This window comes from Miniopterus schreibersii, assembly GCF_964146895.1.
Source record: "Miniopterus schreibersii genome assembly, chromosome: 9".
NCBI lineage: Eukaryota > Metazoa > Chordata > Mammalia > Chiroptera > Miniopteridae > Miniopterus > Miniopterus schreibersii.
The window spans coordinates 8,506,161-8,520,964 of NC_138118.1; the positions used below are offsets into that span (position 1 = coordinate 8,506,161).

At 47.3% G+C, this 14,804-nt stretch overlaps 1 protein-coding gene across 1 annotated transcript in view; it reads left to right on the forward strand.

The window, feature by feature from the left end:
* The first annotated feature begins 1,490 nt into the window (after positions 1–1,490).
* PARP12 (poly(ADP-ribose) polymerase family member 12) overlaps positions 1,491–14,804 on the forward strand; it is a 38,630-nt gene continuing 25,316 nt past the window's right edge. The window contains exons 1-4 of the mRNA XM_081146663.1: positions 1,491–2,383; positions 6,691–6,826; positions 9,546–9,822; positions 11,601–11,702. Of these exons, the coding sequence (XP_081002789.1) occupies positions 1,812–2,383; positions 6,691–6,826; positions 9,546–9,822; positions 11,601–11,702 (1,087 nt within the window). The 5' untranslated portion in view covers positions 1,491–1,811. The remainder of the gene's footprint in view (positions 2,384–6,690; positions 6,827–9,545; positions 9,823–11,600; positions 11,703–14,804) is intronic.

The window sequence follows — 14,804 nt, forward strand, 5'->3', positions numbered from 1 at the left end:
TCCTCAACCACTGAGGAAATGTTTATGATACTAAAACATTTAAGTGGCATACCACCTGTGGAGAAAAGCCATTAGGATTGGGCTAGTTCTGGTGAGGTGGAATAAATGCCAGTCTTTTCCGGAGGTCTTCCAGCATCCATCAGACAGGCCAAATAATGACTTCTTTGGGACGGGGGCTTCGAAAGAGCTGCAGCCCTGTTCTGCTCTGTTTGGTACCGGTACCGGGAGGGTGGGCTGTGAGCAGTCAAGGCTGCGTGGAGCTGGGGAGGAAGAGGTAGGACTAGAGTAAATTAGGGTATTATGAAGCCTGATGTTCCTACTCAGACTCAGCTATTTTTCTTCACTAAATGCTAAGTGGGTTGCTGCAGGACTGGCTAATTTCCAGAGCCCTGAAAACATTAATTCTGACCATTCTGCCCGTTTTTCACTGCTTGCGTGGAAGGGCAAACTTCCTGAGGTCCTTATACTCCAGCCTCTGACATGACCGACATCACTTTCCCTTTCTTTTAAAAAAAGTTATTCTATTGTACAATATTAAAACCACAATTAAAGTTAAAACAATTTTAAAATAGTTTTTCCACACAAATTGGGGGAAAAAAAAAAATTAAAATCCAAGAGAAAAATTGCCCCTCATCCCATCCCCAAATTCATTCATTTTCCTTTGTCCAGGTTACTGCCTACTCTTCACCCACCCACAGTAGATTTGGACATTTTGGTAGTAATATTATAAATAGAATTCTGTCCAAGTTAATACAGGGTGTCCCCACAAACGTATACGCGCACTTGGAATAATCATAAAGGCAGTGTTTCGTGAGAGAACATTTCCTTTTCCAAGCGGAGCTACCTGCTGTGAAAGCGCGGGTACCCTTTTGGGGGACACCCTGCGTATTACTGCATTTTCCCCGCCATCTTTCCGCCCCCGCGTCTCCCAGGCCCTCGGGCCTGCTCCCCACCCCCGCGGCGGACGCGCCGGCTCCGCGCGCCTTCCCCCGGCTCAGAAACGCCCGCCACCCACCGCCCCACGGCCAGGGCTCCCTCTCCGCCGCTGCCGTCGCCGCGGCCACGCAGCGGTTCCTCACTTAGCACGTCCCGCGTGTCCCGTGGGTCCCCGGGCGGGATTTCACACGGGGCTGCGCAACTGTCTGCGGCGCGGGTAACGCTCAACCCTCGGCCTCAGGACCCAGCCTGCCCCGCACGAACAGCCGGGTCCCTACCTCGGGTCCTGCCCCTTTTAGTTCTAGAAGCTTCTCCGAGGAAGGACTGCTGGGTCAAAGGTCACACAGGGAAAAAGTTAAGAGCGAGTCCCCGACTTTCTCAAAAGGCCCGAACTCCCGGTTCCATCCGCAACGTGTCCCCGCTCGGTCCCGGGTCGGCTTCTGGAAAGAATACACCCTTTTATGTTTAAAGCGGGGGGTGCGCGGGCAGCACTGAGGCGCGGGCGGCGCTGAGGCAGCTCTCGCCCCTCGGGGCGCTAGTTGGAAGCTGCGTCGCGCCCGCCGACGGAAGCCGTCTGGGCGGCGCGGAGGCCTCGCGGGGGTTCCGCCGGCTTCCCAGGGGGCGCCGCAGCGTCCCAGGGGGCGTCGCAGCCCACCTGACGGACGCGCGGCGCGCGCTCTGCTCCGGCCGCAGCCGGTCTCCACACGCACCAGCTCGAGAGCTGCAGCGCGCGCTCCAGGGCGTCGGCTCCCCGTCCTCGAGGTGAAGGGCTCCGCGAGCGAGGCGCTCTTGCTCTCGGCGCCCCGAGAGCCACTCTGAGGGGCCGAGGCCCGTCCGGGCGCCGCCTGAGCGCCCGCGGTCTTCCGACGGCGCGGATGATCTCGGGGTCGGGCGGCGCGGCCGCCTCAGCCGGCGGCGCGGAGGCTGGAAGGCGCCGCGCCCAGCTCAGCTGCGGGCCCGGGGGCGTGGTGAGGCCGCAGGGGTTCTGCTTTCCTGGGAGCCCGGGCAGCTTTCGCTTTCGGTTCCCGCTCGCGTCTCCTCCCCGAGGGACCCGCCCTGCCAGCCGACGGCCCGACGGGGAGTGCGACCCCGTCTCCGCGGCCATAGCCATGGCCCAGGCCCAGGCCGCCACCCTCGCGGAGGTGACCCAGGTGCTGTGCGCTGCCGGGGGCGCCTTGGAGCTGGAGGAGCTGAGGCGCCGCTTGCGGGACGGCGTCGGCGCGGACGCGCTGGAGCGGCTGCTGCGGGAACCCCGGCGCTTCGCGGTGGAGAGGCGGGCGGGCGCGGGCGGCCAGGCCGCCGCCTCGGAGCGGGTGGTGCTGGCCGTCACGGCGCTGCGCCTGTGTCGCGACCACCAGGGCCTCAAGGCCACCTGCACGGGGCTGTGCGGGCAGCTGCACTTGTGCAAGTTCCTGGTCCTGGGGGCCTGCAAGTTCCAGAAGACCGGGTAAGGCGGGCCCGGGGTCGGGGGGGTCGAGGGCCCGGGTCCCCTCACTCCGGCCCGCTTCGAGCCCTTAGAGTCTGGGGAGGCGGCGCGGTGGCCGTTCCCCCCTAATTCTCCCCAGCGAGCGTTTATTGAGCACCTACTGGATACCTGGCACTCGGTGGGGGAGGGACTCGGTGCCGCGCTGCCCTCGGGGCTCCTGCTATCCGAGTGTGACTTAGCGGCCGGGGCAGCCGGGGCCCGGCGGGGAGCAGGGGGGCAGGGGAGGGCTCTTCTGAAGAAAAGAGGCCGCGTCTCGCTCCCCACGACGCCGTCTCCGGAGCTTTGAGGGCCACACACCGGCGGCTTTCTCTGCCCTGCAGCCAAAACCTCTCCCAACTCCTGTTCTCTCCGGCTTACGAGCCGGTAGAGGCTCCGGTGGCTTTTGGTGTAAAATGCAAGCTCCTCACTGTCGTCCCCAAGGACCCCGGGGAACTGGCCGGGCCCTCCAGCCCCGCCCCCGCGCTCCCGGGCGCCCTTGGTTTCTGGACCGCTCCCAGCCCTCGCGGACCGCCTCTCTCGGCCGGCTTGCCCCAACTCAAATATCACCTTCCTTTCTGAGCCCCTTTCTTCTCCATCACACTGTCCTGTTTCCTTTTCTCAGCACCTTTCCCACCCCTCCCCCACCGCACCTCCTCCAGGAGAACGGAAACCTAAGGCCCAGGAGCGTGAGGGGAGCCCGTGTTGACCCTGGCTGGTGGTCTCCTGCGCTGCATGCAGCAGGAGCTCTCTGAGGAGGGGGGACTGGGGGGGGGGGCTAAAGAGTTTGCTGCTCGCCCTGAAAGTGGTAGGAGCCCGTGAAGTGGCAGGAGAGAGCAGCCATTTTAGAAAGACGTATCATGGTGTGGATGCTGGTTTACAGGAGGTGGTAATGGGGTCTCAATCGGAAATTAGTTCAGTCTAAAAGAATTAGTCCCTTCCTCCTTCCTCCTCCCCTTCCGCCCTCCTTCCTTTTTTCCTCCCTCCTCCCTCCGTCCTCCTTCCTTCCCTCCCTCCCCTCCCTTTTCTTCTTCTTTTTTGGGGTAGGGCCCTTGACCCAGGTAGCCTTTCGGGAACCTAGGCTGGCTGACCTAGACACTACCTCCCTCAGCCTAGGGCTCTTAGGGCCATTCTGGGTATCAGGTTCCAGAAAGTAGACGGAGAACATGCACAGTAGAGGGCTGGAGAGAGGTTTTTATGGGCCAGGTCTAGAAGTGTCAGACATTCTTCCACGTACAAGATGTCTGTGACCCCACCTAGATGGGGGCCTGGGGTGGTGGTGGGGGCTGGGAAATGTAGTCCCTGGGAAGCAGCTGCCTAGAAATAACTAGATTAAAATATTCCAAGGCCCAGGTAAGGCCTTAAGAAAAAGGGATCTATATGTGAAAAATTTGGGAGAGATGGGGAGTTGATGAGAGTTTGATGACAGTATGATAGAGGTGATGACTCAGTTTTCCGTGAAATTGTTGACTGAGAGATGACTCTTACTCTCATTTCTTATTGTTAGCTGAGAGAGCAGGAGAGGATTTTGTTGTGAATTGTCCCCAGGGGACTGAAGCTTGGGAGGACAGCCAGGGCTCTGATCAGCTGGCTTGGGAGTTGTTTGGTAGTGTAGGTCAGATCCGGGGTGGGGTCTGAGGGTGAAACCCTGAGGAAATTGGGCCTTTGGGGACTGGTGGAGAAGAGGCCCCTCAGGAGCATGAGGAGCAGCAGCTGAAGAGGAAAGCAGACACAATAAATGGTGGATGGATGGATTGAATTACAGGGATAATTGGTGGATCTTGTTAATGCTAATGTCTGTATTTGTTAATGCTAAGAAGCCCTATTCTTAGGCTTCTTCCCAAAATTTGGGGTCAAATTTTACTTGTCTTGGAAATCTGGACACCTGGTGTTTACTGGCCTAGATGATTTTGATTTTTCTTTTTTTTTTTTAAATTGAGTTTATTGGGGTGACATTGGTTAATAAAACCATGCAGGTTTCAAGTGTACAGCTCAGTAACACATAAGCTGCATACTGCATCGTGCACTCACCACCCAAAGTAAAGTCTCTTTCTATCCCCATTTATTCCCCCTTTGCCCTCTTTTACCTCCTCCCACTCCCCTTTCCCTCTGGTGGTCACCATACTGTTGTCTGTGTCTGTGTGTTATTATTTTAATTTTAAAAATATCATTTTATTGATTATGGAGAGAGAGAGAACATCGATGTGAGAGAGAACCATTGATTGGTACACACTCCAACTGTGATTGAACCCGAAACTGGGCATGTGCCCTGATCAAGAATAAACCGGTGACCTTTTTGTGCATGGGACAGTGCTCAACCAAGCCACACTGGCCAGGGCTACTATTTATTTATTTTTTCGCTTAGTCCCTTCACCTTTTTCACCCAGCCTCCAAAACTCTCCCCTTTCTCTCGCAGCTGTCAGTTTTTTTAATGTATCTATGCTTCTGTTTCTATTTTGTTTGTTAGGTTATTTTGTTCATTAGATTCCACATCTTTATTCTTCACCTTTCCCTTTTCCTTGAGGGTCACACAAGAGTTTCTTGCATCTTCCTTTTCCGACTGTTTCTGGGTCACGTAGGGAGAGTGTATGTGGTTGGCTGTATTTTCTATGCTTTTCTTGGGACTCTACTGGTCTTCCTGAACCGCAGATCAGCTGTTTCAGAAATAGATCCTCACCGCTGCTTTTCATTGGTGATAGCTGGGAAGGGTCCCTGTCCCTGACTTCCATCCTGTGCTTAGGGGAGCAGTGAGCATTGTGGTCAAGAGCACAGCCCCAAAGACAAGCCTACCTTGTTCCAACCCTGCCTCTTCTCCTTGCTAGCCGAGTGATCTTGGCCAGGTTACTTCATATCTGATCCTCAGTTCCATCAGCTGCAAAATGGGGATAATAATATCACCTATCTCTTAAAGTTTTTGAGGACTAAATGAATTAACTCATAGAATGTTTGGGTAATCCCTGGTTTATTGTAAATGCTCAACAAGTTTTAGCAGCCATCATCATTATAATGATTAGATAGATTTGGCTCTGGCAGCACCAATTATTAGCCCCTCTGTCTAGAATATTCTTTCCTCCTTTCCTTTCCTGGATCCTCAACCCTAAGAATTTGACTTAGGTCCTCTCTTGTTTGCTTCCCCACTGCTGTCAGGGTCAGGTGCCCCTCTTCTCCTCACAAATACTTTCTGAACACAGCTGACCTTGCCCTTCCCACTCCATTTTAGAGTCATCTCTGTCTTTGCCTCCACTAGATGAGAGAAGGAGAGGAATCAGGATGACTCCAAAGTTTTTGGCTTGTATTGTGGAAGGAAATGGCCTTTTACTGAGATGGCAGAGCCTGTGGAATGTGCAGGTTTGGAGGAGTCGATCAGGGGTTCAGTTTTCTTTTGAGATGCTTATGATAAGCATGACATACCAGGTAAGGCAGTGTCTGAGTCAAGCAAATGGTATTTGCCTGACTCTTCAGGTCATGTTGATCAGGGCAGTCAGTTGAAGTCTTTGGATCATTGGGGCATGGTGCCAGTGCCTGGCTCACAATGAGTGTTTAACAAGGGCTTGTTAATCAAAAAAAATGGAGGAGAGGAGGAGAAAAGGCTGGGCCTCAAGGGTGTGTGTGTCTGCCTGTGTAAGCCCTTATAAACATAAGGCATCCACACTCATTTATTCAACCTTGGTTTAAGTGTCTAGTGACTGGTATGCTATGACTTTTCTTTGAGGAATGACCCTGTCATTTTCATTAGATACCTGCTGAGAGGCACTGTTCTGGGTTCTAGAATTCACAAGTTACCATTTCTTCCTTTGCAAATAAGCTTTATGTTTTATCGTTGCATAGAAATGCTGGTTTTTCTCCAGTGCTTCTAAACAATATAAGGAACTGTTCTTGTAAAATTATCTTAAAGACTGATTTTACCAGCTGTATTAGTTTGCTTGGGCTGCTATAACAAGTTTCTACAGATTGGTGAGCTTAAACAACCAGAAATTTACTTTCTTACAGTTCTGGAGGCTATAAGTTAGACATCAAGGGCTGGTTTCTTCTGAGGCCTCCTTGCCTTGTAGATGGCCATCTTCTCCCTGTATCCTCACATTGTCTTTCCTTTCTGCTAGTCTGCATTCTAATCCCTTCTTCTCATAAGGATACTAGTCAGGTTGGATGGGTGCCCCTCCAGTGACCCCATTTAAACTTACTAACCTCATTGTAAAGACTCTGTCTCCAAATACAATCACTTCTAAGGTGACTTCAACATAAGAATTTTGTGGAGACAGTTCAGTCATGACACCAGCTCTGCTCCTTTGCAGGAAGAACTGTAGGAGCAGTCACAGCTTGACAACTGATCACAACCTGAGTGTGCTGAAAACTCATGGCGTCGACAACCTCAGCTACAGTGAGCTCTGCCAACTCTTGTTTCAGAATGACCCCTGGCTTTTGCCGGAGGTGAGTACCGGGAGGGGGGAGGTAGGTATGTGAGCAAGGAATTGGGAAGAGGCCGGAAGGTTGGAAGATAGGATATATTATGGCAGAAGAGAAGCCAAGGCCCCCATCGTGACCACTGGGGTCTGCCTAGAGGACACCTAGATTGAATTCCCAGCTCTGTGACCTTGGGCCAACCTTGCCCCTTGAAGCCTCCTTTTCTTCTGTGTTAGTTGGGCTTGTATGTCCTTTCCAGGGCTTCTGTGAAGTTGGGAGAGCCTATTTGGCCAGTGGCTGCAGAGAGCAAGATGTTATGTTATTTACACAGCTGAGGGGATGAGAGACTCCATCCAGCTCCTCCCTGTCTAGCAGGTCTTGGAACTGTGCAGGTATCACTGGACCTGCTTGGGTCTGTGGAGAAGCTTTCTAGGGCTGCTGACAGGCAGATGGTGTGCTATCTACTAATTTAATTGCACCCAGGATTTTGAACTTTAGTTGATGTGAATTCTCATGTTGCATTTCAGGTATTAACTACTTGTTTCAAAGCTTATTGAAATGGTTAGGTAAGACTTTGGGTCCTCCTAGGAGCAGACACCAAGATGGAATTACAAGTGTGAGAAATTTATTGGGAGAAGAAGTTGGGGTGAGCCTTCAGGCAGTGATGCAGGTCTGACATCTATGGCAGAAGAGGGGGAAGGAAGGGAACTGGGCAAAAAGATATCCTGACTATAACCCATTTCTAAGAAAGCTTCCACCTGACCAATAGGCAGTTCTGAGCTAAAGTCACTATTGGAGGTGGCCTGTGTCTCCTCAGAATGGCAGGCTCTGTTGTTGGCTGGGAGGATCCTGCAGGAGTGTGACGTCTGTGTGAACAAGGTCGTGGCTCCAGAGGGCAGCAGCTGGGCTGAGAGTGAGCTGTGCTCTGTAGCATATCTGAGCAGTGTCTTCCTGTGGCCAGCCAGGTTATATGGGATCCTCTGGCTCTGTTCTTGCACTGAGGCAACAGAGTTTATATTGGCATATTTTAATGAAAATGCTTCCATATGATTCAATTAAAATCACCCATTTGAGAAAGGTGCTACATAGCATAGTGACTGGCACATAATAGATATTAACTTTTTTCTTTTTCCTTTTGAAAATTAGTACTGATTTAATTCAGCTAACCTTTATTGAATATCCTCTATGAGTCAGGCACTGGCGATAAGGAGATAAAAGACCCTGTCCTGCCCTTCAGGAGGCATGTTTACTGGGTCAGACAGACAAGTCAGCAGATAATTGTAAGGTGCTGTTTTAGATGCTCTAATAGAAGCAGTGTTCTGGTATCGGGCACAGTTTGGGTGCTGGGGAGGGTGTCCTAGAGTAGATGGTACCTGCTCTGGGAGCTGAAGGATGATTGAAAGATAAAGGTCTGGGGAAGAGGGAGACAGAGAGGAGGGAATTTGGCATGGTCAGTAGACAACATGTAGGTCAGGGTTGGAGAGGAGAGAAAAAGAAATGGGTGGGCAGAGGCTCATCCGTGCAGCCTTCTCTTTCACAGGGAAGTTGTGGGGGAGGTTTGCAGAGTGGGCATTTACGTTTTAGAGTGATCATCTTGTCAGAAGTGTGAAAAACGAATCAGACGATGACTAGTCTAGAGTGTGTAGCCTTTGTGTGCTTGGGTGTTCAGAACACAGTGCCAAACAAATGGGAGCTGAGACCATAGATGTGGACTCAGTGCAGCATTTCTGCCAAGATTTCTGTTTTCAGGCTAGACTTTATTATCCAATGACTAGTTGGGGGCCATCACCATAAATGGAGCACACACTGTGTTCCACGCATTGTATTAGCCACTCCTTTTATTTCTCATTTAATCCTCACAATAACCCAGCAATGTAGGTGGGATTATTCCCATTTTAGGGAATTGAAAACTGAATCTCAGTACTGGTGCGTGGCTTGCCCAAGGTCAGGTAGCTTGTAAGTGGCAGACACAGAGGGAGGTTAGGGCTCAGCCCTCTCTGGCCTTTCCCTTTGGGGCTTCCATCCCTAGAGTGGGGTACCTGCTAAATTTTGCTCAGTGTAATGCCTGTGAATTGAGTGTCTGGGTCCTTAGTGATCTCTGGCCTGTTTCCATCTCCAAGAATTCAGAATGTAGAGAAGGAGCTGTTGATTCAAGTTCAAGTCTCAGGTTTGCCAACAACCCATTTCAACAGCCATTGTATGTGACAGATTGCTATGTGGCCTAGGGCAATCCCATTAACTTCTCTGAGTCTGCTCCCTTGAGAAATAAAGGGCTGTATTTGGCCTTCTCCTAAGTTGCTTTAAACCTTCAGAGCCTCTTTGACCCTGAGTTGTAGAAAAAAAGAGTTGGGAGAAACTGGGGCATGAGTAGGGGAGAGTTGGTGAATCAGGGGGAAGGGTGTAGGTGGAATGTGTAAGGGTTGTTAGGAGCTGTTACGCAATTTACATTAAAATGTCTCCTGTGAGGAATAGCTCTGATCAGTTTGAAGTTCTTTGGCTTTTCCCAGTGGAGGGGCTTGTTCTGAGAAGTCTGCTACAGTTTCCATTTCAGCCAAGGGCATATGTTAACAGTCATCCATCTAGAGTGAGGGATATTCTCCATTTTGTGTGACCTGTGTTGATGATGGAGTCACAGCAGTGGCTAGGCCTTTAGAGGAACCTCTTCTAACCAGTGGACTGGTCAGTAGGAAGGTAGTGTAATGTGAGGCCTTCCTAAACTGCTGTCTTCTCCTTTCTCTGTCAACAGATCTGCCTCCACTACAACAAAGGAGATGGACTCCATGGCTCTTGTTCCTTTCGGAAGCAATGTGTCAAACTCCATGTCTGCCAGTATTTTTTACAGGGTGACTGCAAGTTTGGCACAGGCTGTAAGAGATCCCATAATCTCTCTAATTCTGAGAATCTGGAAAAACTGCAGAAGTTTGGCATGAGCTCAGACCTGGTGAGCAGGCTGTCTTCCATTTATAGAAATGCTCATGACATCAAGAATAGGAGCTCTACCCCGGGCCCACAGGGGACTTCTGGTAAGGCCTTGGGCTGGGGCCCCTGGATTCTAGCTGGACATTAAATGAAATGTGTGACTTTGGATAAGTCGGTGCTTTTAGTAAAATGCTGTTAGTGATCCCTTTCTAGCTAGTGGGGGTTATGAAGATGAGTTTAAATCATGGCCGTGAACAAGCAAGACATTCTACAAAAATGCCAGTTGTGACAATGAATGAATTCCCGATCTACACTGAGGTGGGAGACTGCTTCTCTGTGTAGTTGTCCCTCTGTCCCCTGGAGGGCTTGCCTTTTAATGAGGGACCTCAAAGTTAAGAATGCCATGCTGCACAACTCTAGGGACATCCTTTGCATTGCATTCTCTTTTGATTGTTTTAAAAATGAGTGACCAAAGCGTAGAGTAATATTGGTCTCTTCCTGAGATGAATAAACGGCATTTTTTTAGTCATTGTAAATTTACTTTGTTCACTTCTCATCTTCGGCACCTGGACAGTGTGCCTGGCCCACAGTAGACACTCAGACTTTTATTGAATGAATGAGCATGCTAGGATAATAATTGTTTTTTAAAAAGGAATGTCAGGCTTAGTGGAGGAATTCTGAGCAGAGATTGTTTATGTAATAAGCATTTCTTGAGTACCTGTTGTGTGGGAAATGAAGAACGTGGTCCCACATGGAGTTTATGAAACATTGGCGTCCCTTGTGTTTCGCAATATTGGCTGTTGGCTGGCCATTCTGGTTATCCATTGTTTTATTCAACAAATTTTAATGCTTGCCATGTGCTAGATACTGTCCTGGGCCCTGAGTATGTCTTGGTGACTAAGAGACATGGCTCTCTCCAGGAATGCACAGTCAAATACCTGGGATTTTTGATGGACCCTTCCTAAAATATCAGGTGTCAGGACTGCCAGAGGCAAACTTACCACGCTAATCTTACCTGATTTTTATATTTAACAATTATCCTTGCCATCTGTGTTTGTTTTTTGTGTGTGTGTTTTTTTAAAAATGTATTTTTATTGATTTCAGAGAGAGGAAGGGAGAGGGCTAGAGAGATAGAAACATCAATGACGAGAGAGAGTCATTGATCAGAGAGAGTCCTGCACGGCCCTCATTGGGGATCGAGCCTGCAGCCTGGGCATGTGCCCTGTCCAGCAATGGAACCTTGATCTCCTGGATCATAGGTGGATGCTCAACCGCTGATCCACGCCGGCCGGGCACCATATGTGTTTTTTCTTCACGTTTTCTTTGATTAGGTTAATTTTTTTTTTTCAGTAGTAGGAAGCTTAGAAGTAGACTGGTTTTGCTTTAAATAGATTTGAAGAGTTCAGTTGGGTTATGGCCTTGTTAGCAAGGGAGGGAAAGATACCTGCCCTTGGGGACAGAGGGAGGTGACCTCTATGGTCCCACAGGTGTAGGTTTTGAGGCCCATCCTGTGGATGTCTGAGGGGCACATAAAAAGAAAAGGTAAGATGAATAACAAGATGACAGATGATACTAAGTAAAGATGATTTGCTATATGCTTGCTTATATGGTGATAGGTGAGGAGTATTAACTGTAATTGTTAGGTAAAGGCTCATTGTAGCACTACTAGTAAAGGTAAACTTTGAAATCACTCACATGTCCTTTTTATATTAAAATTGTTATAATTAACCTAAAATTAATTGAGGTTTTATTTTGAGAGGTAGGCCTTCCATTTATTGCTTTTTCCTTGGTATTGGTTCCCAATTCTAATAGTTCATTAACAGGTATTTGCTATTAGAATTAAGTCCAATAGCTAATACATCTTTGTGGTGTTTCTTTGTAGAAAAAAAAGACAGTTCAGGTTCTGTGTCCTCAACAACTACTAACCAAGAGGAGAGTGATCAGATCTGCTTGTACCATATCCGGAAAAGTTGTAGCTTTCAAGGTAAGTCACAGGAAACCCCTTCATCCACATGTGGGTGGGATAACTGCTTTTCATAGTCCCTTCCCCTGTCCAGAGAGGGTCGGGTCTTCTTAATCACGAGCTGGTGTGGCATTCGGTCAAACGAGTTCTGAAGCAATTTTTTGGGGTGTTGGGGATGGTAGGAATTGAGTTTCTAAAAATCAAATTGTAGGTGATTTGGGGGGCCATAACTGTTTGGTTCATGCAGCGAGTTAACCCTTGGTCAGCATAGCATACGATCACAGATGTGCACAAGACACAGATGCCTAATCTAGTGGGAACAAAGATAAGTGTCCTTCATAAAGGGTGGTCGTAGACTTAGAGATGCCTTAGAAACTGGGGAGGCCTTTCTGAGGAGGAGAGACCTGTGCTTACTTTTCAGGGACAAGTAATTGTTTAAGTTGTGGTTTTGTCTCCATAGTTCCTCTTTTATCAGAAGTAGCAATGATTGTATCTATGTGTGTATTTATATTTTTACTAAACCTTTGTTTTCTTCTTACTGCTGTCCTGGCTTTTGGCTGAATGATTCCTTCTCAAACTCGTGACTTCTCTTAAAAACCACCACAACTTATTTCGTTTTCAGTCAAAAATTACCCAAGCAATTCATGAATACTTTCACTTTGTAAAAGAGTCTAACAATACGGAGTAAAGTCTGAAGTCCTCCTTCAGCCTTCTGCAAAGTTAAGCACATGCCATGTGGTCATGATATTTGTTTTACATATTTTTCAAGGGATGGGAACCTGTGGCACATTATTTAACCTGCTTCCTTTACTTAACATTGTGTCTTGGAGGTTTTTTCCATGTTAGTTAGTACATGTAAGTCCACCTTGTTTGTTTTTTTTATCCTCACCCGAGGATATTTTTTCCATTGCTTTTCAGAGAGAGTGGAAGGGGGGAGGGGAGGAGAGAGAGAGAGAAACATTGATGTGAGAGAGACACATCCATTGGTTGCCTCCCATGCACACCCCAACCAGGGCAGGGGATCGAACCTGCAACCGAGGTACATGCCCTTGGCGGGAATCGAACCCGGGACCCTTTAGTCTTCAAGCTGATGCTCTAACCACTGAGTCCAACTGGCTAGGGCAAGTCCGCCTTGTTTTTAAAAACAATAGTATAGTATTCAGAGGAGTGTTTCATTGAGCATCTAATTACACATGTGTATTTCCATAGACAGATTTCTGGAAATGGAATGCTAAGTCAAAGAATATGTGCCATATATACATATAGATGTATATTTTAAAAATCAACACTGAGATCTCATTTACACACAATAAAATAAACCCATTTCCAGTGTACACTCTGAGTTTTGGTAGATAGGTATGCCCATGTAGCCATGACTATAATCTAGATATGGAACAGTTCCCTCATTCCAAAAATTTCTCTTATGTCCCTGTACAATTAATCCTCACCACCCCCAATTTTGTGACCCCAGGAAATCCCTGATCTACTTTTTGTTGCTGTAGGTTATATTTATCTTTTCTAGAATTTCTTATAAATATAATCATATAACATGTATTCTCCTATACCATCTTCTCTCACTGAGCATGTTTTTGAGGTTTGGTCGTGCTGGAATATCCATAGTGTTCCATTGTATGGATTGACTACAATTTGTTTATCCATTCAGGTGTTGATGAACATTTGGGCTTCCAGTTTTTGGATTTTTACAAATAAAGCTTCTATAAATCTTCATGTATAAATTTTTATGTGGCTATATGGTTCCACTTTTCTTTGGTAAAGACCTAGAAGTGTAATTACTGGATCATGTGATAAATGTGTGTTTAACTTTATAAAAAAAGAGCCAAGCTGCCTTCCAAAGTGGATATACTATTTTACTTTCCCACCAGCAATGTATGAGCATTCCAGTTGTTCTGTATCCTTGTCAACACTTGTTATCGTCAGCCATTTAAATGTTAGCCATTCTAATAAATGAGTAGTGATAGCTCATTGTAGTCCTAACTTGCATTTTCTGATGATTAATGATATTTAACATTTACTTTCATGTGCTTATTGACCATTTGTATGTCTTCTATGAAGTATCTATTAAATCTTTTGCCTATTTTTTATTAGCTTTATTGAGATATTGAGTATAATTCACATACCATAGAATTCACCTATTTAATAGTTGTTGTTAATCTTCACCCAAGGATATTTTTCCATTGATTTTTAGAGAGAGTGGAAGGGGGGGAAGAGAGAGAGAGGGAGGGAGGGAGAGGACCGATGTGAGAGAGAGACATCGATTGGTTGCCTCCCACATGTACCCCAGTGGGGGCCAGGGGTCAAACTTGCAACCCAGGTACATGCCCTTGACTGGGAATCAGTCCTGAGACCCTTTGGTGCCCTCGCCGACACTAACCACTGAGCAACTCCGGCAGGGCAGTAGTTTTGAATGTAGTCAAAGAACTGTGCAACCATTACCACAGTCAATATTAAAACATTTCTCACTTCCAAAGAAATCCTGTAGAAGTCACTCCTATTCTCCCCTCCCCTCCAGCTCCTGGCAACTACAGATTTATATTCTAGCTCTATAGATTTGCCTAAATAGTTCATAAAAATGGAATCATACAATATGTGGTCTTTTGTGACTTTGTGATTTTTGTGATTTTGTGTGTGGTGGTGTTGAGTTTCAAGAGTTTTGAGTATTTATACAAGTCTTTGTCAGATACAGGTATTGAAAATATATTCTTCCAGTCTGTGCCTTTCATGTTCATTTTCTTTGTGGTATCTTTTGAAGAATATAAGCTTTAATATTGATAACCATTGTAATATTTTTTAATGGTTTGTGTTTTTTGTACCTTAAAGTCTTTATTTATTCCAAGCCCTCAAAAAATGTTTCTCCTATGTTTTTTTCTAACAGTTTTATAGGTTTAGCTTTTATGTTTAGATCTATTACTCTTGATCTGTTTTCTCTAATAATTATTTCCTTAGGTACTGATTCTTCTGTGTGAGTTAGCTGAGTGGCTGTATAATTTTTTTCTTTTGTACTGGGTGACTCTTGGCTGTCTGCTCATGTTGATACTCAGAATCTCTGTGCCTGTGGTGGGTGCTGATGCCAGGCTTAATTGATAAAAGGCAATGTCTTGCTTG